The sequence below is a fragment of the Blennius ocellaris genome, assembly GCF_963422515.1.
Source record: "Blennius ocellaris genome assembly, chromosome: 20".
Taxonomy (NCBI): Eukaryota; Metazoa; Chordata; class Actinopteri; order Blenniiformes; family Blenniidae; genus Blennius; species Blennius ocellaris.
The window spans coordinates 9679434-9703488 of NC_137669.1; the positions used below are offsets into that span (position 1 = coordinate 9679434).

At 41.8% G+C, this 24055-nt stretch overlaps 1 protein-coding gene across 1 annotated transcript in view; it reads right to left on the reverse strand.

Annotated features, from left to right (window-relative positions):
• The window catches only part of adgrb2 (adhesion G protein-coupled receptor B2), a gene marked incomplete at both ends in the record, with an annotated part of 154875 nt that extends 133429 nt beyond the window's left edge, over positions 1-21446 (reverse strand). Inside the window, one exon of the mRNA XM_080516235.1 lies at positions 20558-21446. Within this exon, the coding sequence (XP_080372361.1) occupies positions 20558-21446 (889 nt within the window). The remainder of the gene's footprint in view (positions 1-20557) is intronic.
• Between the last annotated feature and the right edge of the window lie 2609 nt (positions 21447-24055).

Here is a 24055-nt window from a genome sequence, read left to right on the forward strand (position 1 = left end):
CAGAAATTAAGCTAGTGTACATGCTTCAGCACGGCCATTGTAACAACAGGGGCAACAGAGTGTCATGCGTTGACAGTTACCAGTAATCACAATCCAACTTTGTCATCAGTCCGTACAAATGTCCGTGTATTTGCAATTGTTGATAGCGTACTGTTCTTTGCACGTGTGCGTGTGGTTACATTGCAAAAACAATCAACATCGCCAATCTGTGGCCTGTTGGGCTCGACGCTAACGACATCGTTTCCATGCAAATGGAATTATTTTCAAATTCTTGCCATGTAAAAGGGGAATTCTTCTTTTCAGCATCTGTGCAGAAAAAGGATGCGACAATCTACATATACCAGCTAATGTTGTCCTCATTCCCCATCTATTCTTAGACAAACTGTTGCTAGCCAACAAATTGATACCACACAATGATGAACATGGCCAACGTTTTTGAACTACGTAGCTGCTATTAAATACTGCTTAAAATACCTTTTTTCAAAAAAATCAATCTAACTGTTTGTAGGTTTCACCATAAATAAACTATTGGTTTTAGAGAAGTGGAAATCATTGCATCTTGTCTTTATCTGAATTTTTTGCATTGATTTTTTTTTGTTTTGTTTTTTACACTCGGGTTGTTAAATATTAATAAAAGCAGAAAACTTTGGAAAAATAACTAGATTAATTATTTACATTGAAAATATTTTGCTTTCAGATCCCCATATGACTACTGCTGAATCCAAATAAGGTGATTTGTTTAGGTATGAATACAAGAGGACCAAAATAGGCCTCCTCAAAAAAACAAAACAACATTTATATATTTCCTACGAAGATGCCTCAGCGCATTGTTTTGCTGTATTTTCACAGCAGACAAGTGATTGCCTGGTAGCTGGTCCGACAATCTGAGCCCATATCTAATGGCTGATTTTCAAAGAGTGTGTTTGTGGCTGTCATTGCATACAGTGTGAACAACCTGCCAAATATTTTATTTCTTGTAATGATGCCTTAAAAAACAGTTGGGAATGGAGGATGCAAGGTGTTGGATTTGCCATCATCAGATTTCATCATCTCATTGAAATTCGCAAGGCTTCCTCATGTAAATAAAACTCAGCAACATCCACTGTTGACCTGTGTGTGTATGTGTGTGCGTGCGTGCGTGTGTGTGTGTGTGTGTGTGTGTTGGAGGGGGGGGGGGGGGGGGGGGGGGTGTGTGCCTGTGCTGTTTGGTAATCTGAGAATGGAAAACCAGGAATGCAATAACTTCCAACTAGATATTTTCTTTGGTGATTTAAAATGTGATATTGATTAGAACTTAGAGGGATTGTTTTCCTCGGTGAGAACACAATTCCAACCCTCCCACATTCTCAATTATTTTCTGTTGTGTTTGTTGGCTTTTAACGTAAACTCACTACAGTGTTTCTCTCTTAAGTCTGTTATTAAGTCTGTTTTAGCGTCCATAAGTTTTCCCATGGAATTTCATCCTGAATGCCATGATGATTATTCACTTTATTGCTTCAAGCCAATAATCACATTGATTGACTTTGCCCCATGGTGGCTTTCAGGTCCACTTCCCAGACAGCAGAGCTCTCTGTTTTCTGTTTTTTTCTTTTACACAGTTCTCATGAGAGGCAAGCCACGGCCCGAGGACATCTGCGTATGGCTTTGCCATGGAAGGTCAGTCATGTCTGTGACATCTTGGGTAGATTACACACCACTGAGCGACAAAGAACATTGAGCTCCCTTTGCTGCAAAGACAGAGAAAAAGCCGCCTGTTCAGACGGCAAAACAATCTCTTGAGGGGGATGTTGGTTATGGAGAAATAAATCATCTTAAAGCCATACAATCTTGAAACATTAAATTTTTTGTTGAGCTGCCCCGTTTGAACCGAAAGCATTTCAAGAAAAAAAAAAGAGAGAGAGAGAGAATATGATGCAACATATTTGATATCAAGTTTGTGTTTTGGCACATCAAGCAAAGCTTTTCAATCACTTGCTTCTGTGGAAAGCCTCTTGGGAAGCAGTGTGTTGCCACAACCTGATGCATTCAAGGGCCACTGCTACCACATATTATTGTGTGAACAGAGCCACCGCAACTTCGCTTGAATGTTTCAAACAACACTTGATATTACTCACACTGTCACACATGCACTTGACACACCATGCACTTACACAAATCAACACAGGCAATATAGCACCAGGTCTTTCTCTGGCTCCATAGGTGGTGCGCGTTTGAGGAAGAGATCGTAATTGAACTAAAAACACAGAGACAAATGGAAAGGAGGATGAGCTGGAAGACGATAAGTCACACTGTCAATGGGTTCCCTTTCATTCCCACAGGGGATTGCCCCCGTGTGTGAGAGGCTATGATGATGTATATGATTTAAATGAGGACGAATGGATTCCATTGAGCATGTGATTGAAAACACTGTGAGTAAGATGGAAAAAAATTGACAGACGCAAGGAAAAAATGGGTTTAAAGAGGGTGAACGCCAACTGAGATCATCTAAAGTAGTGATTAAATACTCTGGAGGTGGAGGGAGTAAGAAAGCTCAAAGAGCTGCATTTAAGCACTTGAGATAGTGAATGTGCTGTGATGACACTCAAAAACGAAAAAGAAACAAAAAAAAAAACTGTACAAGCAGTGTCTGAAATTATCATTTTCAATTGCCAATTCTGGGTGTATTTATCAAGTGTTGGAGTGTCAACCCTTGGGTGGTCCAAGCATCATTACAACCATCATTGAGGTAACGACCTCTTAAGCCATGAGGCTCAAAAGGGATGGGGCACTTGTCCAAGCAAAACATCACAACCAAGCCCACCATCGTGCTCCGTTAGACTCCGTCAAAGCCACAGCTGTCCGTCAGCAAGCTCCTCTATGCCTCTGTCCACGGGTGCTGGTGCTAATGCACATTCACAACTTCATGCGCTTGCATCTCGGTGCGTGAGCATGCCGAGGGAGAGGGTAATGAGGACCACTGGGGCTAGTTTAAACAACCAGGGCTCACTAGCTGAGAAGCGAGGTGGAGCTCCAATGCTCCCTGGAGCGCAGGAAAAGCGGAGCAGCTTCGACGCTTCTCAGTCTTATAATCTCCGGCCCACATTCCTTCAAGTCTATGTCCTGTGCTTAAAACCTGCACCCTGACCCCCTCACCTCTGCAGGCATCACCAACTTCAGAAAAATGGGTCTTCATCAGCCTCCCACATTCACAATCTGATCTCAGCGCCGTGATTTTCTGTGCTAATGAGCATACATTGGGTACACAATACATTTTTTAATAGTTTGGGATATTGGTACCAAAATAGAATAGAAAAGCGTGCAACTATCTCTTGCTTTTTCTTTCTTTTTTTTTTTTATTTCTTCGTGCCTCAAAGCTAAAAGATGCTGAAGCTGCATATGGCTACAATCTCACTAGTATTCTTGGGAATTCTTCATGATCAAGATAAAGTTTGAGCAGAAAACAATTAAGTGTGCTTGTACATGTATACATTCTGACACACACATACACACACACACACACACACTTGCCTCATCACCTTACATTGATTTCCCGCCGGCCAACCAACTGCTTAGCCATCTCTGTGGTGACAGGTTGACCCATGAGGCCTGTTAGATGCGCTCTTTCTCACACACACACACACACCACACACACACACACACACACACACACACACACACACACACACACACACACACACACACACACACACACACACACACACACACACACACACACACACACACACACACACACACACACACACACACACACACACAGAGGGAGCTATCCAGCGGACTTTAGGGAACTCCCTCAAGCCTTTTATTGACCACATAGGAAGTGGCTATTAATCTGACAAAGGCTTAAAAGCCTGTCACTGTCTGTGTATGCACGCCTGTTTGACATGTGAGTGAATGTATGTAAAAGCAATTTTATACACTGACAGCTGCATGGCATAGGCCCAACATACAACCATGTGCATTACTCTTTGTTTGCACACCCAATTGTAACATTCGTATGTCCACACCCATTTAAAACATGAACCCAGTTATTATCTAAAGGACAAAGCCTTTTCCACTACACGTGTTACACGATTGAAGTGTTAAAGGTCCGTCATGTGGCCTGTGTTGGACCTTTTGAAACACAAGGTGAGCTGCTCTAACCTTCCATTCCAGCAAATTACTGTCATACTGTTACTTCTGCCAGTCCAACACCCCAGAGGCAAACCCACAAACCTGACAGAGCAACAATATAATGAGAGAGAGAGAGAGAGAGAGAGAGAGAGAGAGAGAGAGAGAGAGAGAGAGAGAGAGAGAGAGAGAGAGAGAGAGAGAGAGAGAGAGAGAGAGAGAGAGAGAGATGGGGTAATATGGCAATGGGTTCGGAGGGGGGAGCAAAGGAACAAGAAAGAGAGAATGAAGGACATACAGTGACTCGAAAATGCATGACAGTGTGAGCAACTGTGCATGGCTCATGGCTCCATCCATCAATTAAAGCCTCAACTCTAAGATGCTTCACTTTTCATCTTGGCAACAAAGAAACAACTTATTTGTTGAGCATTAAAAATCCATGCTGTGGGAAACACCGCGGTGCCATGAGGTCAGACATGGCAAGGGAGAGAAGAGATCCGTCTTATGTGGCTGTGCTGCTCTGCCAAGAACATCAACTTGAAGGAATTTGTCTCCGGAGCCTTGTTACTGTCAACTCACTGTTAGAGGCCATTGTGCACTGAAGTCACACACCAATAGAGAGGCACACACAAAAACCTGCATGCATGGATTCAATCAGCTCAAGGAAGCATTAACACTGTTTTTAGTATTGTTTATGTTTTTTCCACAGTGGAATATATATAAAAAAAAAAAAAAAGTGGCCTAACATGCTGGAAGGCGGTTGTGCGGATGCTCAAGTTAGTGTAAGTTTGTTCTGAGTGTATATGTGTGCGTGCCTTTGGCGTGTCCTTTGTGAATGATGGCTTTGCTAAAGTGCTGCGAAAAGAAACATTGGTTTGCTACGGCTTTGATTCATTGCTGGTGTGGGGAAAATTTGCATAGCAGGCAGACTCGGGGCAGATCTGGGTTCTCGTTAGCCGGGTGGCTAGATACTTCATCATTATCATCAGTCTCGTGCTTTGGTTTCAGCCTCTCTCCCCTTGCTCATAATCTTTGGGCAGGCTTTGCAGAGTGAAAAATATGAAGTCTTGAACAAATCAAGCGATGCAGTCACTGAATTATATTTTCTACATGTAAATATTTCCGCGTTGGTCAGGAGTCAGTCAAATAGGAGCTTTCACTTGTCTGCCTGTTTACCTCTGCCTCACACGACGACAGGCTTCCTGCAGTCCTTTTGGGGACAAGTCTTGTTATAGAGGACATGCTGACGAGTGTCGATCAATACAAGCTCCCAAATCGCAGCATCAGTCTGGTAGCTGTGTGTGTGTGTGTGTGTGTGTGTGTGTGTGTGTGTGTGTGTGTGTGTGTGTGTGTGTGTGTGTGTGTGTGTGTGTGTGTGTGTGTGTGTGTGTGTGTGTGTGTGAGTTTATGCATGTGGTCGTTTTTGTGTGCACATCTGCTGGTGTACTTGCTGCATGTTTGGCACATGGGACAAATACATGCAGGTGCTGCTGTCATTCATTTCACCGTGCCCTTGAGGGTGCCGGCTCTGATTGCACGGGTATACGGGTACGCCGCCATGTTTGTGTGTGCACATGCGTGTGTGATGGATTTAGATATCCGTTTATGGGGGATTATATGGACAGCTTCCACAGCTATTTCCCTCTATGAATATTTTACCATCATATAAACAAAACACAATTTCAAGGCAGCTGTACACATGGGACAGACAAGAAGAGGCAGAGAGGAGCTGTGGCTCAGTGCCAAGTGTGTTGCCATCAACAAAAATTACAGGTCAGGATTAGGAGGGCTGGCACAAATGCAGATCTTACCATTGAGAAATCATAACAGAATGCGGGCTCAGAAATGCCTATCAGGTTCCACTTGACCACATTTGAGTAAAAATTGGCAGCAGTGACATAAAAGTACTTGCATCAGGACGCAAAAGAAAAGGAAAACGAGACTGAGATGGAGACTAAGAGTGTTTCTTCTTGCCTGAGTCTTAAATCCGCCATGGGTAACTGCTGGAGTGTGACAGTAGGCTTATAACAGCCAGTGTGTCGATAAATCCCGAGCGCATTTATTTCCTGCAAGACCAAGAAAGCATACCTCACTTTATGTCCCTTGCAGGACAAAAAGGGAAGGTGGTTTTTTTTCCCCTAACTACTTATTTGTCCCATTATTTAAATATTAAATGGTTGACATGGATGATAAACTTTTATTCTTAGTCAGTGATTATGAGCTTTGAGCGTGAATTGTTTGTAGCTCCCTTAACTTCTCATCCCCTCCCTTAATATCAGTCTATCTTACTTATTTATTAAAAGATAATTTGCATGATGGCATGCACCCCTGCTCGGTGAAAGATTACGCAGAATTGTTAATGATAATGTTCACCAGCCTCACATTAGATATGTAGATTACTGTATCGCCCTAAAAAAGCAATAAAATGCTAATGGTCGACTCACAATTATTTAAATAGGAAAAAAAGCTAATGGGTTCATTATTTAAAGTTCCTCAGACAATTAGGAGGAGAATATTTATTTGAAGTACAAAAAACGAGTGAGAGAACTCTCTAGGATAGCATCACCTCTCTCACTGAAAGGTATGCTATTAAAGGCGAACCTGTGAATGAGGAGACTATTCTCTTCATTTCTTTTGTTCCATTGTTTTGGTTTACCTTTCCTTTGTATCACACTGAAGCAAACCATGCAACATATTCCCTCAGATGAAAAATCACATGCAGGGCTTATGTGGTTTGTTTTTCTGTAAGATTTCAATATAGCTGGCCTCACAATGAAATGATAAGATCAATATGAGCAGATAGTAGAAGCAGGAGGAAAGCGATTCAGAAATAAGCACCTCTACATGTGAGAGGTCACTAATCCAGCTTAATCCTCGCTGAGTTAACCACACAATCACTCACACGCCCACACACAAACTGTGCACACGCGAAAAGGTTTCAGTAAAGGGTGTTTTCTCAGGGGTGGATGGGAACCCAAGTGATCACTTCTTCAAAAAAAGTGCCACACACTGACATCCATTTTCCCGGCTCCCTCACAAACCCACACAAACCAAATAGGGAGCTGACCATGGCGCCTCCCCACTGCTCCATTACTCTCCCATGCAGATGATATCATCTGTAGCCAGCAAGCGGGGAAGGAGGCTGGGTGAGAGGGAGGGAGAGGAGGCTTCACGGCGCTGCTGGAGACTGTCTGAGGGGGAGAGTTATCTTGGAAGCAAAGAGCCATGGATGAGTGGAACAGAATGACAAATGGTGAAAGTAAGGAACACGGTGGCAACCACACACACACACACACACACACACACACACACACCACACACACACACACACACACACACACACACACACACACACACACACACACACACACACACACACACACACCCATGTGTTTTTGCTGAACTCAAGACAAGACAAGATTTTCTTGTCTTGTAATGATTTCTAAATAGGGCCTCCTTGCCCAGGGATATATTTAATTGCCACACACCGGCTGGTGAAGCTAATGCGTGATGACAAAAAGAGAGCGAGAGGCATGAGAGAGAGAGAGAGAGAGAGAGAGAGAGAGAGAGAGAGAGAGAGAGAGAGAGAGGAGCAAGTCACTTGTTTTGAAGTTTGACTTAGCAAGGGCATGAGTGACTGTCAGCCAGTGGTCAGCAGTACACAGCTGCATGTTTTAAGGTTTTTTGTTTTTTTTGTCTTATTTTTACTGTAGTTACTGGAAGCAGCTGTTGTCACACAACAGCTCTCTTGCTCATACCCTCTCTCTGTCCCTCACTTAAAAACACACATGTCCACCTTCATGCCAAGCCATTGTGTTTGCCCTGCTCTGTGTTGCCAGATTCCCTCACAGGGACCATTATGCCCCCCCCCCACCCCCTATTACTGTGAGCTTTCGGGTACTATTTGTGGATATACATGTGCAGTGTGTGTTTGTGTAGCTTCAATGTATTTCATTGGGTGTCATCACCACCCAGTGAGACCGCAATTCAAAGTTTACTCCCTCTCACTGTCAGAGCATTGAAGACCTAACAAGAAATGTACATAGCGTAGGCGTGCAGAGTCTAAGTGTGATGCATTAACACATAAGATATGTACACACACTCCTCCACACTTGACCATGCTCGAGTGTGGAGATTGCGTGGGAGTACGTATTGTGTACATCTGCTTTTCCAGTGAATGAGTGGACACACCGATGACCAGGTACTGACCCAGGAGCAGTAAACAAACTGACAGCCTCGTGGCTGTGGGTCACTTAACTTCATGACAAGTAAAAACAGATAAACTACGAATGTTTGTGAATGCATAGAGCTATGCAGATAAATCTCGTTGATATTCTGGTTTTTTTTTTTATGGCGGACATGATCATTAATCATTGCCCAAATAGTGCATGTTGACAAAACGTTGAAATAATAAACATTATTACAGTGTAACAGTTATTTGCACTGTTATGCAGCTTCGGAGCAGTGAGCAATTTAAGAACCTGAAATTGTAACCAAGATATCATACACAGGTCCACATCCAGAAAATTCGTAATCCATATAAAGTGAATAATTTCATGACTCAAAAAAGGATTTTAAAAATACAATAACATAAATATTATGGCTTCACCAAAACAACATTATAATTATTTCCATGAGTTAGAAGTTATTTTTTTCTTTTTCTGAGATGGATGGATGGATAGATTTCTTTCCAACAGGTCACATCTGTTCTCCAAAACCAACTGCGGATAGGATGATACATCTGGAAGATTTTAGAAACCAGCAGATTATGTGTTTCACTAGTTAATTTAATATAATTTCAAGATTTTTTGAGATACACTGCCAGGCAGAAAAGTATTCATGCCTTTTCCTTTGACCACCTTAGAGAGATTTTCAGATCTTGGCATGATGACACCATGCACTTCAATAGCAAAGAGAACAGCTAAATGTCAGAGGTTTACAAAAAGACAGGCTGCATCTAATCTGGGATACCAGGGATTTTATTTGAAGGATTTCTCCATTCCTTAGCTCTTTAAATTTGTTTTTCTCCATTTGCTTGTGTGCTTTTAAATGTGTCTAAATTACACAGAATAAACAACAACGCAAATTTCATGAGGTCATTTTCTTTGACAGTGGCAACCATACCAATAGGCCCATTAAAAGGAATAAATATTTTATATTGCAAATAACTCCCAGTGCCACAATTTCCTTGAGGTGTGCTCAGTTCTGGACATGATTGAATGTGGCCATTGGAATGTGGGAATATACTGTGTGTGTGTGCGTGTGCGTGTGCGTGTGCGTGTGTGTGTGTGTGTGTGTGTGTGTGTGTGTGTGCTTGTGTGTGTGTGTGTTTTGGAAGCTTCCCTTCCTGTATTAGGATAAATAGCCTTGTCTATCATGTAAAGCTGCGTCTGGCAAACAGATTCTCCTCACGTCAGGCCAGATGAACACAAATGAGTTCCCCAGAGGAGATATTTCATGGGGAAAAGTGTCCTTGTGACACTTATCATGAAGGACATCTTAAGGGTAAATCGGAGGTGTGGGTGTCAGCCGAACTGTATAATGCATCAAGCATGGCCATAGCTCAGGACTGCATAAACACACATTGCCTTAGCGTTCAGTTTTAATATACCTATCGGCAACCGCATGAAAATGTATCTTGTCTTGATCCTAAAATGTAAAAAATTCATTTACATAATGGCAGGCAATCTGTCATAGCTCTTGCTGCTCGTTATCAATAACTCCCTTCTGTCTGTCTCAGTATGTCTCTCCTGGTGACAATACCATCAGCTCACTCCTGGAAATGGATGGAAACTGCACCTATAGCACCCTCAGAAAAGCATTAGGTAACCAGTGGTTGTCAACTGCGATGAAGCTTTCAATATCATTCAACTCCAGAGGTGACAGGTTCCACGCACACTAAATCACTGTACTGTACCGAGAGGTAATTATACTGCTGCTGTAAATCTTCTTGATGGCCCGGCAAGTTAGATCATCTTCGCACATGGCGGAATGCGCGCCTGCTTTACGAGATCCATGCTCACACAGCTGCAGACACACATGCGGGGTAACTGCTGTGGGCTCAGGTGGCCAGTTGTGTACCACATGGGTCACAGCGCTGCGCTTACCACGCATGATTGAATTAGAAGTAGATCACATGCACTCCAAACAATCAGCTATATGGAAGGTTGCATGCTATGCACCATGGTTAGGGGTTAGTGGGTTGTGAGGCGGAAGGCTCAGATTGAGCTGGATTGCAGATGGAAAGGGGAAAGCAAACAGGTTGTTTCATATTTAAAGGCAGATTAATATAGATTTATTTTGGTACCAAGTGTTTTGCAAGATGTGGCAAAGTTTGCATGGGTACAACCCCGTGGTGTAATGCAGGGTAAACGTTGGGTATACAACGCCCACCTGATGTACCATTCAGGAGGATCTACAAGACCGATTGATTAGTTGATGGATGGTGTAAAGATGATGCATCCTACTTTGCCTCTCATCAGCTAGCACTTGTGGCATTTACTGATTTGATTGGTTAATATCTATGTTTATCGCACAGCATCAGAGCTGACGAGCCAATCAGAGGAAGAGTAGGGCAGACCATTACAAGGCAGATATTGCGAACTGAATACTACAAAGCAAATACTATGGACATATTTTCACTAAACAGAGTCTTACATGCCACTGTTTCTAAAAATAAAAATAATAAAAGGGCATTTCTTGGCTGCTGTAACGGAGGGAAAAAAATATCTGAAGTGCAGATATCACTTCTCCACCAATGGCTAACACAACCCAACAATTTCACATATCTTACAAACATGGCATCAAGATATATTGGTGACTTTTTGTGCATCATTTACATTATTATCTATTTATTATCTATCCACTAATATGGAACTTGTGCTAGGATTAGACTGTTGTGAGACAGGTTAGTTTTACCCGACTGATGATGTGTTGTTGCAACAATAATCCTGTAGGCTGCACACAATGTATTTCAGTTGGAGATGTTGAATGTAAAGATAACCGTGTTTGTTCACAGGAATCGCCACGGGGTATGCTTATCAATGAGGCTAGCTCCTCAGCTCGCTATTCCTGTTGTAAACATTCTTCTTGTGTATGTCACTGGTTTGCAGGGAGGGGAACCGGCGCCCAAAGCCATGCGAGCTTTACATGTGCCGCTGTGTTGCTTTTTGCAAAACCAGTGTACGGCATGCATCTGACTTACAAAGCCTTTGAATTAAACATATACAGTACACAAGTGATGTTTCTTTGGGGAAAAACAAGTTTGACGAATGTACCGTCGATGACAGATTAAATTGTCCAAGCAGCTATTGTCCGTCCTCAATTTATAGACTTTTTGCAGTCACAGCCTCAAGCTGGAAATACACAGCGGCACACAACTGTTTGCTTGTGCAAAGCAGTAAAAACAAAAAAGAAAGAAAACAAAACGGAGGTAAAAAAACATCACTCACTTCCCACAAATACTTGTTTAAATCAAATACATTGCTCCAAACTGCATGTCACCGCTTTGTTCACACAAAATGTCAATGTTTTGCCGAAACAACAATGCTGGGGTTTTGTGTTTGGAAAATCAGTGTGCAGCGGCACACAAATGTGTTTTCTTCCTATAAAGCCACCGAGACTTGACGCTCACACAAAATATCAAACCTGTCGCATAGATCCACATGGTTGAAGTTTTAAATCACCATGGAATCTGCAGAAAGTCACGTGGAAAAAAAAAAAAAAAAGCGGCTGCCTCCCGGGACAGTGTCACATGACCGAGGGCACAGATGCTCTGTGGGATGCCTGTCTATTTTCTGCAGTTAATCGATCATATGAAGTCATTGGAGCTTGACTGAGAGTCAGTGGGCCAGAGAGCGATATAGACCGTGAGAGTGAGTGCTGTGTCTGTGTGGTGCGGTAATATATCTCTGTATTCCATTATCATCGAATTGCTATACGGCCACTCCAGAGCTGCAAGAGCCTTCTGAGACACTTTGTAGCTCCGAGGCTTTTTGTCATCCACTCGTTCACACACATCATATGCACTCACACTTGCTCGCTCTCCTTCTCCTCTCGCTCTCTCGCAGTCCCTGATGGCGGGTGTGCATGGACGACTCTCCAGAGGTTAGCTAATTTGGCCCACTGGTGCTTTAACCACATCTTCCTCGCTTCAATACATATTCTCACGTCGCTTCAGACTTCCGCTCTCCTTTTAAAAATACCCTGCTTGGAAATCTGCCCTGCCTCCGCTGCCGCTCACCTAACATCATACAACTTTCATCAGGTGCAGACAGGCTGATAAGTGTCATTCAGAGCTGAACTTTGCGCCTTCATCTTGCCTACTGGGACTCGGAATGCGTATGTACTGTAGTTGTAAACTGCTGTTCTATTCTATCTGTATGTGTTGACTGGAAATTTCAGCTCACCTTGATTCGAGAGGTCTGCATTGATAGTATTTTTCTCACTTGTTTTGTTAATGATTCTTCTCATTTTTTTTTTTTTAAATTTTGCTCACGATTCATGTGTTGTGCCAGGTTCTGCATGACTGCCAAAAAAGAAAGTATCACACCCCCTCTTGGGAGCACATGCAGGGGGAGCGCTTGTGGTGGAAAATACTTTACTTGACTGTACTTCACTGACTGGAAATAAAAACGTACACGCCAACATATGACTTCAACTTAACTGGGGATTGATATTCAGGCAGATAAAATGATAATGTAACTGCTTTTCTTCAAGTTTAAAGGTGTATTTTCTAGTGTTTGTGCTTAACAGAATAAACAAATACACTATAATCATCTAAGCATCTTTATAATTAATTTGGGGTGACCTCATATCAATTTACAGATGCCAATCAAGAACAGCACTTTCATTGGGGATATATGTTCATAAAACATACAAAGCAAGATTGGCATTTGAACTTTTTGGCATGTATTTGAAGGTAGGATATGCTCCAAAGAAAACTATTACCAAATGTGTTATTTGCCATCTGTAATCTGTCACAGTAATGGATCAGATGCACTTAGCATTGCTGTGTATTAATGCAATCATTCTTACGATGCTCACCCCATGCCTTGAAACTGTGGTTAAAAACTAATCTTTTGACTCTTGTTTCTGCAATGAAGAGAAGATAAAGGTTACAGTGGTATCAATGAATCAGTCTTCCTTCGATATACAACATGTAGTCCAAAAGCTATAAGCACAACTAGCTTTATGTCTATTTAACCTTTCATGACAGTTATTACATGAGTCCTGCACAGGGTGAAAATAATTGCACAAATCTTTTCGGTTTTCTCAAAGCGTTTGGAGCTATTATCCCATCATCATCATTCTAGCTGTTTCATGTGACCTTTTTAAAGGAAATAACAATGATTTTGGTTCATTAGGGATACCTCAGAGAGGTTTTGTATACATAGTTTGTCAGGGGGACACAGACTGCTGTAGACATTGGTGCCTCGCCTCGAAGTGGTTGTGAGTTCAGACTGGCCTTATCTGTGTGGAGTTTGCATATTCTCTCCATGCAAGGGTAGTTGGTTCCAGATAATCATGTTTTGTCTCACAGGTCAAGGAGAAAATTGGTGGGAAATTGGCGACACCTGAGGTGTTACTGTGATGATGTACCTTGCTGGGGTAGATGGATGGATGGATGGTTCGATGGACAATTCAGATTTTTTTTTCTTAAAACAAAGTTAAGGTTTCAGTTGATCTGCAGAATCAGATCTTCCTCAATTTACCACATTATATAACTAATCGAATCCAACTGGTGTTTTATTTGGAGCTGTGGAATTATTCGATTTTGTGGGATCAGACCTCTGAGCAGAAGGCTGCAGCGCGAGGCACAAGAGGACACAGTGGTGCAAGTAGATTAAAGCATGTAGGAGGAAAGCAACTAAGTCTTGTATTCAAAATGCATTGTGCCAGCTCCACAGGAAAAAAAAGAAAAGAAAAAAAAACTTTCCTGAGGAGATGTTGGCAGCACACTGTGCAGCTGAACAAAAAAGGGTCTATTTATTGGAAGATGCACAATATATTTTCTGTTTATTTTGATATATGACATTTTTAATGGCATCAACTGGAAGTTGGCTCCTGTTCTGTATTCCGATCTATACCGACACAAAGTGATCTGTGGAGAAAACAGGAATGGATATAAATGACAAGGTGTGTGTGTGTGCGTGTGTGCGTGCGTGTGTGTGTGTGTGTGTGTGCGTGTGCGTGTGCGTGTGTGTGTGTGTGTGTGTGTGTCTCTGTGTGTCTTTGCTGGAGCATAAAGGGGCTCAGTGCTGAGCCTGTTCTGTGAGAGAGTCATCGCCCATGAGTGCAGAATACTAATTCTACTGCCACAGTCACCCTGAGTAGTCTTTCCTTACACTTTGTAAAGACTGCCGACATGGGCGTACATATGTGCTTTTCATTGTGTCTGCATGCGTTTGTGCAGAGGTAAGGGTTATCAAAACACCTGTAAAGAGTGAGAATCAACACCTGTCTGCTGAGCCCCAGCACACACACAGGAGAACCCATCCACTCCTCTACGCTCTAATTACCAAGAAGCAGATAGTATTCCTCAAGGAGGGGATGGGCTGACTGTGCGGTGTGTGTGTGTGTGTGTGTGTGTGTGTGTGTGTGTGTGTGTGTGTGTGTGTGTGTGTGTGTGTGTGTGTGTGTGTGTGTGTGTGTGTGTGTGTGTGTGTGTGTGTGTGTGTGTGTGTGTGTGTGTTCATAAGTGATGGGCCACTGGCTCCTGCTCAGTGCTCGGGTGATCCTCTCCCCAGAGTGCTCAGCAAATCACCCTCTTGCTCTCTCTCTCTCTCTCTCTCTCTCTCTCTCTCTCTCTCTCTCTCTCTCTCTAAGTTTTTTCTCATTTAACAGCCCCCCCCGCCGCAACCCCACATAAATCCCAATCCAAACTCTGTTCTCAAGAGGCTTGCAAATCAATGTTGTGAATGTGCTTGCGTGTGTGTATGACTCTAGCGCAGTGTCGGGATGTGGGAATGAGATCCAGGCAGGTGTTCGGCAAAGAGACCGCTTGATCAGTAAAGAATGGCCTTTACACTTTCAACAATGCAGAAAAAAAGGAAAATAATGTCTTTTGATATGTAATCAGGTGACCTTTTTTCAGTCACCTGACTGAATGTACTTGCCATTTTCCAATGTACTTGCCATGTAGGGGATAAGTGTTACTGTATTGTACATAAAATGTAGTCGGGTGTATGTAGATAGATAGCTAGATAGCTAGATAGCTAGATAGATAGATAGATAGATAGAAAGAAAGAAACAAATAAATGGAGACACGTCAAAGACAAGTCCAGTTGTCCCTGCTTCTCTTCATCAGTAAACAGTGCTGGTGGACATCGCGGCCGTGACCCCAATGTGTCACAACTACACAAAGCAAGCTTGCACACACACTGCAGGCCACTGGTCACTGTTCAAGACATTCCATTCCCCAACTTTGGATTGCATGCGTGCTTCCACTGCATTTTTAAAAATAAAATATAGTATTATTTATCTCGTGCACGGTAGAAGCATGTCACTATGTTTCAAATAAATCCCATTTCTGCAAATGGCAGGCTCACAAAGACGCACTGAACAACAAAGTGCCTGCACTCATTGTAATGGTTGGTTAATTTAATTAAGAGGCAACGCTGTAAAACAACAGTCCTGCTGTTGGTTACCTGCAAAGAGTAGTACTAATACTAATAATTTGATTGATTTACACTATTATTCATTATTCATTGATACTTTGTGAAAAAAAATACCCCCAAAACTAAAATCCAAAAACAAAACAAATGCAAAGACTGCTTGAAAATCTATATATAAAAATAAAAAAAAAAGATTAAAAAAAACAACTTATGAAGCTTGGTAAACTTCCCACTTGCTCCATGTTAATCTGCACAGGCCAGCTAATTAAATTAAAGTCCATGGTGGTGTTTGCAGCATGATGGATGAACCATCGTATCCAGGATGGTGTAATTTCCCCATGAATGATTGATGAATGATTAAGAACAATGATGTTAGCCTCATACTCAGTATTCCTGGCACAAATGAGACATCCTTATGTCTTTACAACCCATAACAGCTGATGATATGGAAAAATTTATGAACATGGTGAGATAAATCTGCTGCCTCAGTGAATTTTTTAGAGTCGGTGAGGAAGGAGCTTTTGGCCGGTGGAGTGGAAGCTTGGAGGAGATACAAGTCCTTGTTTTGGCCCACCACAGCTCAGCTCAAATCCTTAATAGTCTGCTATAGTTGAACATTCAGATATATAACCAAAGAAATTCTATAATTCAACATAAAGTTCTATCCACATTGTACAGCCGATAGAAACCACACCTTTTTTTCAGTTTAGTCATGCAGTTTCTATTAGAAAACATTGGTACATACTATCTGGGACTATAATTTGCCTTACAGAATTGAGCAAAAATTCAAACTCAAGATCATATGAAGCTGGAAGCATTACAGATGTTTGCATGATTAAAAATGTTGAATGTGTTCTTGAGGCTATTGTGTCATCTTGCCACAGTACCAGTACTTATGTGGAAGAACACTGTGAACGTCTAAAATATGTCTTGTTATGTGAGCTTTGGCTTACTTTACTTGAAGTTGGTGTTTAATAGATCCTTTTTATGTATTCTTGTAAAATAAATGGCGGGGGAACAATGTGTTATACACTGGGGTGAATTATTTATAGATTTTACAATTTTTTTCATTTTCATGTCACATTTAGTAGTAATTTCTTGCCAGACGTGAGTAATAATCAGGTGTGACTTGTAAGGAAGAAATTACAGTAATTGTAAACTCGAGTTCCTTCATTTTGCTTTACAATTTATGAATCCCAGATCAATTAAACAGCAAAATTCTGTCCAAGAGGACTATATTGTATTTATTCAATGGTCTTTAGTATCTTACAGGGGATAAACAATTCATTTATTGTAGCTAAATACACATTAAATAGCACATGGCGTTCGCACAAAGAGACATTTTGTAGACCAAACCTGATGAAGAATAGAGCATAAATATGATATAAAGGCACTCAGCTCTTGTGTGTATAGCAGTGGCTGCATTTTATTTATTTTTTTTCCTTTTATTCGGAGCCCCGCAGATCATTTCTGAGAAAACCAGGGGACACCGCTTTGATCTCTGGTTTGCAGAAATATTAAGATGATTTAGAATGATCACAGACACGCTCAAATTTCTTATTACAATCAATGGGAAGCTTTGCAGGTCTACTTTAGGCCTCATTTAGACAATGTTTTTGGTGACGACGTGTGTTTTTTGCATAACATAAAGTGCATCTAGCTCACATTGCACGCACAGAACTGCCAGTCAAATTTTGCGTCTCAAAAACTGAAAAACAACTTCATCACATGTATTGAACCATAGTAGAAAAAAAGATGGGAGAGAAAAAGACATCACAAATGTTCCCTCAAATAGAAATGCTGGCTAAATGTGTTTAAACAGTCGGGTAATTTTACAAGCTTAGTAGGAAAACAATCATCAGCTGAATTTGTCATTGGCAGCTTACATTGACTGAAAAAAAATAGAGAAGAGATTTTGTCAAGGCTGAGAGAGGAAGTGGATCAGGGATCAGTGCAAGAAAAATGTTGCCATGGTGAGGAGAGGAAAATGAGTGAAAATGAGAAGGTGATACACAGCTGCATGTTTGTTTTTCCCTTCAAACACAGACCATGTCAGGTATGATGGGCGTCTGTGTTAGGGGGCCGTTGATTGACGGGAAGACAGGAGATCTGAGTTTTGTTTTTTTGACATTCCGACACACATCATCTCACAGACTGACTGCGTTTGTCGCTGTGCATGCCAGTGTGATTACATGTGGTGTCGATGACTTGCGTTGTAAGCATGGAAGTTACAAAATTACAAAGAACTCGGCCATAATATTTACAGCCATCAATGTTGGTGCTAATGTATGTGGATCCATGAATTTATGGTTTGGGAAACTTAACAGCATTGTGCAGTCCTGGAGTAAAAAGTAAAAAAGATCTTTTTTTTTGTCCCATTCCTCATCTCACTGAAATACAAAAACCCTCATCCAGGTATCTCGCATGTAAACACGTGCAGACCTACAAAGACTGTTTACTGCACCTGCTTCTTTTTTGCTTCTCTGTATCGAGTATTCTCTTTCTGCATGTTGTGAAACTAATGACTTGCTCAGGAGTATTGCTAAGAACTGCTTAATGCTAAATCCAGATGCATGTGCATATGTGATGCCTTTCTAAGCTAAATTAAAGCAGGGATCAACACCTCCACTTTGTATAGAGCTGTTTATATCTAGGAAAGACAAGGTAAAGTTGTACTAAATTACAGAAAAACCCAGTGCGCATTGCCTCTTAATACCCATTTTGCATGGAAATAAGAGCTTTGTTTATCTGAGTTTTCCACATATGTAGTTAAAATGTGTTCTCTTGATTTAACAGAAAAAAGTCTCTGGACCCTTTTGTATGGCCAATATCTGTTTATATACATACATATTTTAATTGTAATATCACATTGGGGACTGCATGCAGCAAATGTTAATGAAAATGCTCGTTCCAAATGATTTCAGTCGCCTAAAACTGGATGAAGGACAAACAGGCTCCTGCACTAAATACCTGTCATTATGAACAGATTTCACTGACGCAATGTCACGACCGCCACTCAAATCACTTGCTGCCATGCAAAAATCCTACCTGCCATACTTGCATGGTACAAACTGGATTTCTATTGTTTGGCAAAAGAAACACAGATTATGATGTATTTTCTATTATTTTAATATAATTGAGTGCGAATGGTGGTTGTGGGTAGTCAGCTGAGGGAAGTAAACTGCTCCGCAATATGGCGAGTGGCGCATATACCGCATGTATATATATATATATATATATATATATATATATATATATATATATATATATATATAACATTAATGCACAAAAGAACTTGTAAGAGATCCATGGCACAGATAGTTTTGTTTTCAGTGACTCAATTATTGTGAAGCACATCAGAGGCACAATTATAGCTCTTGCTCTGAGAGCACATAGCCATATTTACAGTAATTCTGGTATTTTGGGGTAATTAGTACATTGGGGAATTGGATGGAAGAAGGCTTGTTATACATACAAATGAATGCATGTCCATCAACAGCTGTGTATGTTTTAACAACAGCCTCTATGAGTCATGAGTGACCAGCCACTAAAAAAATGCGTATGAAGACAAAAACAGCCTCTTTGAGGTCAGACAAGCCAAAACAGCCTCCAGGCACCTAGTATATAAAAAACAAACAAATTGCAATAATTTACAGGGTGGCCTTATCAGTTTGGTTATTGTCTCAAGCAAGAGAACATTAGGCCAAGGCAAATTGGTAAAGGTGTCTCATTTTATCCCGCTGCACCTCACAAGCATTCCTCAGTCCCTCGGTTTCTTCCACTGTTAGATTATTCGACTATAAAATGTCCCCATGCTGATTGAATCCAGGGACGGATAACCTCGCCCTCAGCAAGGTAAGACTCTTCCCGGGGCGCTCAGTATGTGTGTTAGTGTGTTGTCAAAGGCGAACTGAGCCTTTACAATAGGAATAATGAGGTTCTAATTAGTCCTGTTCAAATCGCAAACATGCCTATAAGCCATCCAAAAGAGAAATTATTTTGTAATTTAGCAAACTAGAGGACAAACTACAATGTCTAAGTGCACACCTCTACATTGTTTGAATTTAATTACATTAAAATTAATCCTCTGGTAGCAGAGATGAGGTAAAATAATTAAGAAAGCTTCAATATAATGACATTTTCATTGCCATTTGAGGGGTAGAAAAACAAAACATCTGTCTCTGTTGCCCACAGTCTCACACAAATTCATGTCAATTCACACGTGCCACGTGTTCTGTGTGTTCAAGGATGGTCTTGTCCATCTTTCATGTATGACTGATCACATATTTGTACATGGATGTCCTAACATTGTCAAAAGTTTTACATACCTACAAGCTCACATGTACCCACACGTCTGCACGCAATGATGTGCAGCATGTAAACTGAAGTTCAAGGAGCCACGCTTTCCAGACACATGGGAGAACGTCTAAAATCCACATCAAAAGACTGGAGTTCTGTCAGGAATTACACATCTTTTGATGGAGGGTTTAAAGGGCCTTCTTTGAACTGCTTAGTTTTTTTTTTAATTAAAGGCTAACACACTAAAAAAGGCAACATTCAAATCAGGAATTCTCTGTCAAGCAGTGACCTCCCTGCGGTGGTTTAAAAAGCCGAAATAACAAGACAAACTTTTCTTGTCTGTTTGTCACTCCGGGGCAAGCATGTGACTAACTCTTTTGTATTGTTATTTCAGCATTTGGATGTACCACCGTGTCTGTTAGACATCTGTGCTGTTGTGTCTGGCTTTACATTGGAAACATTATTCTCTATGTGTGTGCTCATATGTGATGCATTAAAAAATACATTTCCATAATGAGACAGAGCCTTAATCCTACCTTGCCGGACGTCCCTGGGTGCAATGGCAATTGCGTCATTGGAATGAAGTTCAGTGACACAGCAGTCATCAGGAACCACTGAACCATTGCTGAAACTGTGTGGCGTCTCAGGCAGCAGCGGAATAGGCAGTGCCATGATGTTGTGATTTGGGCAAATGCAGCCAGTCTGGGTCATCCCACAACCATCTCCGTCCGATACCTCCGCACCACCATTGTGATCAGAGCGCAGGCACTCCTCAAACCATCGGCAAAGCACGCCACAGGTAAACTGACTGGAGTTCTCATTGTTGATGAGTAGCACCTCGACCAGTCTCAGCTCCAGTAATTCCTTAGTTACCTGAGGCTCATTTGTGGCTGGATGCTTAGTGAGACACAGTTGGACAAAGTTCTTATCAAACTGCAGGAATGAGTAAGGTCCATCTGAGTTGGATTGGCTGCCACAGAGATCAACTACTTCCTGATCTCTGCCAGCGGTCGCTTGTAACTGGAGAGGACAGCTTTGATTGGCCAGGTGGTGGTCGAGGGAAAGAAGCATGGGGGAGTGTGTCCGGCAGATGACGGGGTGGCGGGTGAACCGGAGGTAGAGGGAGTACTTGGTAGGATCTGGATTTTCCAGTGACCATGAACAACCCGGTGCCCTGGAGGGAAAGAGCTCCCTTAGGGAGAAAGAGCCATAGAGCACCCCAGCTACAAGGCTGGAGCATGGTGAGGAGATCGGCGAGGGGGCCCCCTCTGCCCCGGTGCTGGAGGCACTGTCTGCAGCCCCATAGGCGGCCTGTGCCCGGGCAGAGAGAGGAGCTAGAAGGAGGGCAGACACGGCAGCCAGGGCCCAAGCCACAGCCAGGAGAGAGGACAGCACAGACAGACACACCCCACCAGCAGTGTTCATCCTATGACATTCGTCCTGCAGGGAGAGAGAAAAAAAGAGCAGAGGTTTGGGTCAGACGTTAGACATATTTTGTAACATCTTCAAAGACAACCTCACAAAATCAACTTGACACAGTCAAAACGAAACATTTCAATACACTGTGGGAGTCGAGACTGACGAATCAAGTCAGGCTGGGTTTGTTTTTGGACCGATTTCTACCTCGCCTCAGAATACATCGTTACCAACTTTATGGCAGCGGTTCTCACAAGTTCTTCAAAAACACACACACACACACACACACACACACACACACACACACACACACACACACACACACACACACACACACACACACACACACACACACACACACACACACACACACACACACACAGAGTCAAAAACACAAACACTACCCTGCTGGGCTGGATTAAAAGGGTTGATGACTTGGCTGTTGAGACATGCACTGTGGGCCCTGCTCTACCCTTTCCTGCTGATAGGCACACATAAACACACAGACACAGTCACACGAATGCACAAATGCATGCATGCACGTACACACACATTATTGCCTGCTGAGCAGCTCCCCCAAGGCTCTGGCAAACTATTACCATCACCGACACAGTGAGGGTCCGCCAACAGTCTGATTTTGACTCACACTACGCACAAACACTGCAGACTAAAAAAAAACAAAAAAACACTCCATATACAGTGTTTTAGTATTTTTTTTTTTGCTTGAAACTACTTCAGTAAGCACTATAGCTTTGTACACTCAATGTGTCTGCTCCATCACCTTAGACTTTCAAGTACTTCTGCATAAATGGAGTTTGAGTAGGATGTGTGGGAGATGGGAAATGTTCACAGCACTCTGCCAGTAACCTGATAGCATAACACCCATACAAGTTTCTCTGAAACACTGCTCTGAAATTTCACAAAGCCTTTATGCACTTAATACTTTTTTAGATAATATTATCCCTGTAAAAATGTAGCTAATTTTTTCAAAGACGCCGGACAGTTCCATCAAGAAAAAAACAAAAACAACAAAAAAAACAAAGATACGGGAAATGAGAAATGACAACACCTGGGTAATTGCATAGGGAGGCATGATGCAGTGTGAACTACAATAAAGAAAAAGGCTAGAAAAAGAAAAGAAAAAGAAAAAAGAAAAGAGGTGGACAATATCCATGGTTCATGGAAATTGCTCATCTTCAGACTTACCACCGAGGGTGCTCCTCAAAGGCTTAGTACTGAACTTGTAAAATTTCCATTGTGAGCCAAACTTTTTTGATTCATAATTCCTTTTTTTTTTTCATGTATTTTTGCTCTATGCCAGAGACAGTTATGATGAACATGTGATTGGGGGAGGGGGTTATGTAAAAATGTAAAAGGGCACAACAATGCAGCCTGAAATCACTGAAGCCAATGACCATGCAAGGTGTTGCATTGGGAAAAATCTGGGATTTGCTGGCTTGCATAATGACACTCTGGCACAAAGACAGGCAAATACAGGATCAAACAGTCCACAATTATTGGAAGAGAACCTACTTCAGCACCTGAGCCACATGGAATCTGCTATGTACTTCTACTTCACAGCAATGCATTATCTTACAGTATCTCTTCACCTGAGCTCAATAGTGTTGGGTTGAACCCTCATCCTGCCATGTCCATTGTCCCAACAGAAATGAAGCAAAGTGCATGGCAGTTGGTGTGTGAGTGTGTGTGAATGGGTGAGTGTAACTAGTAAACTAGTAAACAAAGTAAACTGCATTGAGATTCTGAAGCACTGTAGTACACTCGCTAAGTCAATTTACCATTCAAAGCTTGTTAAATACATTGGAATTCTCATTTTTCTCAATAACTCCTTAACTTTCAATCATTATCATATAGATTTAGTTTTTTGATCTAACCCTCAACACAAGTAATAATCCATACTGAGTTTAATTTCTATACTGAGCAGGCTGCAGGCTAATTTAGAAAGAACATAGGTCAAAGCTTTCCTCTCCTCAAGGCTATATTTCATTAATGGCTAAAAGAGCCTGTTTTATATACAGTATCAATCCACTTCTGCTAATGTAGGATAATGTATTCACTAACTGGTGAGCATTTCCTTTTTTGCAATTGTCGAGGATAGGTATCTTAAGGAATGTATATGTCCTTGAGCTCAATAGAAAAATATCTCAGGAGAAACAAGCAGTCTTGCTCGCGGCACTAAAGAGGCCTGACCTCTGTTATCTTTCCCTCGGGGCTGTAAAACTGCTGTTTAATATTTGTCTCACTGTGTAAATGGGTTCAAACCTTTTGTTTTTAATTGTATACTACAAACAATTGCACAATCAAATTGAAGGAATCTCAGATTTTTGAAGCTAAAAAGGGACTAAATGTGTTTCTGTGTAAATGTGTGTGTGCCTTCAGAGCAGCTCCAGATCCCTAAGGCCGAGATTAATGAAACACAGCAGTCGCCTGTACTTCGCAGGATTTATGTAAGTCTGCTACGGCTCTCCAGTGTTTGAGACAGGGACCACAAGGTCTGAGTGAGGCAAGAGACTATGCTTACCTCACCATGTAAAGAGGTGACCCCCATGAGGTGGGAAAAGGGGGTAAGAGGCACTTGTGCTCATCGGTGTGAAGAG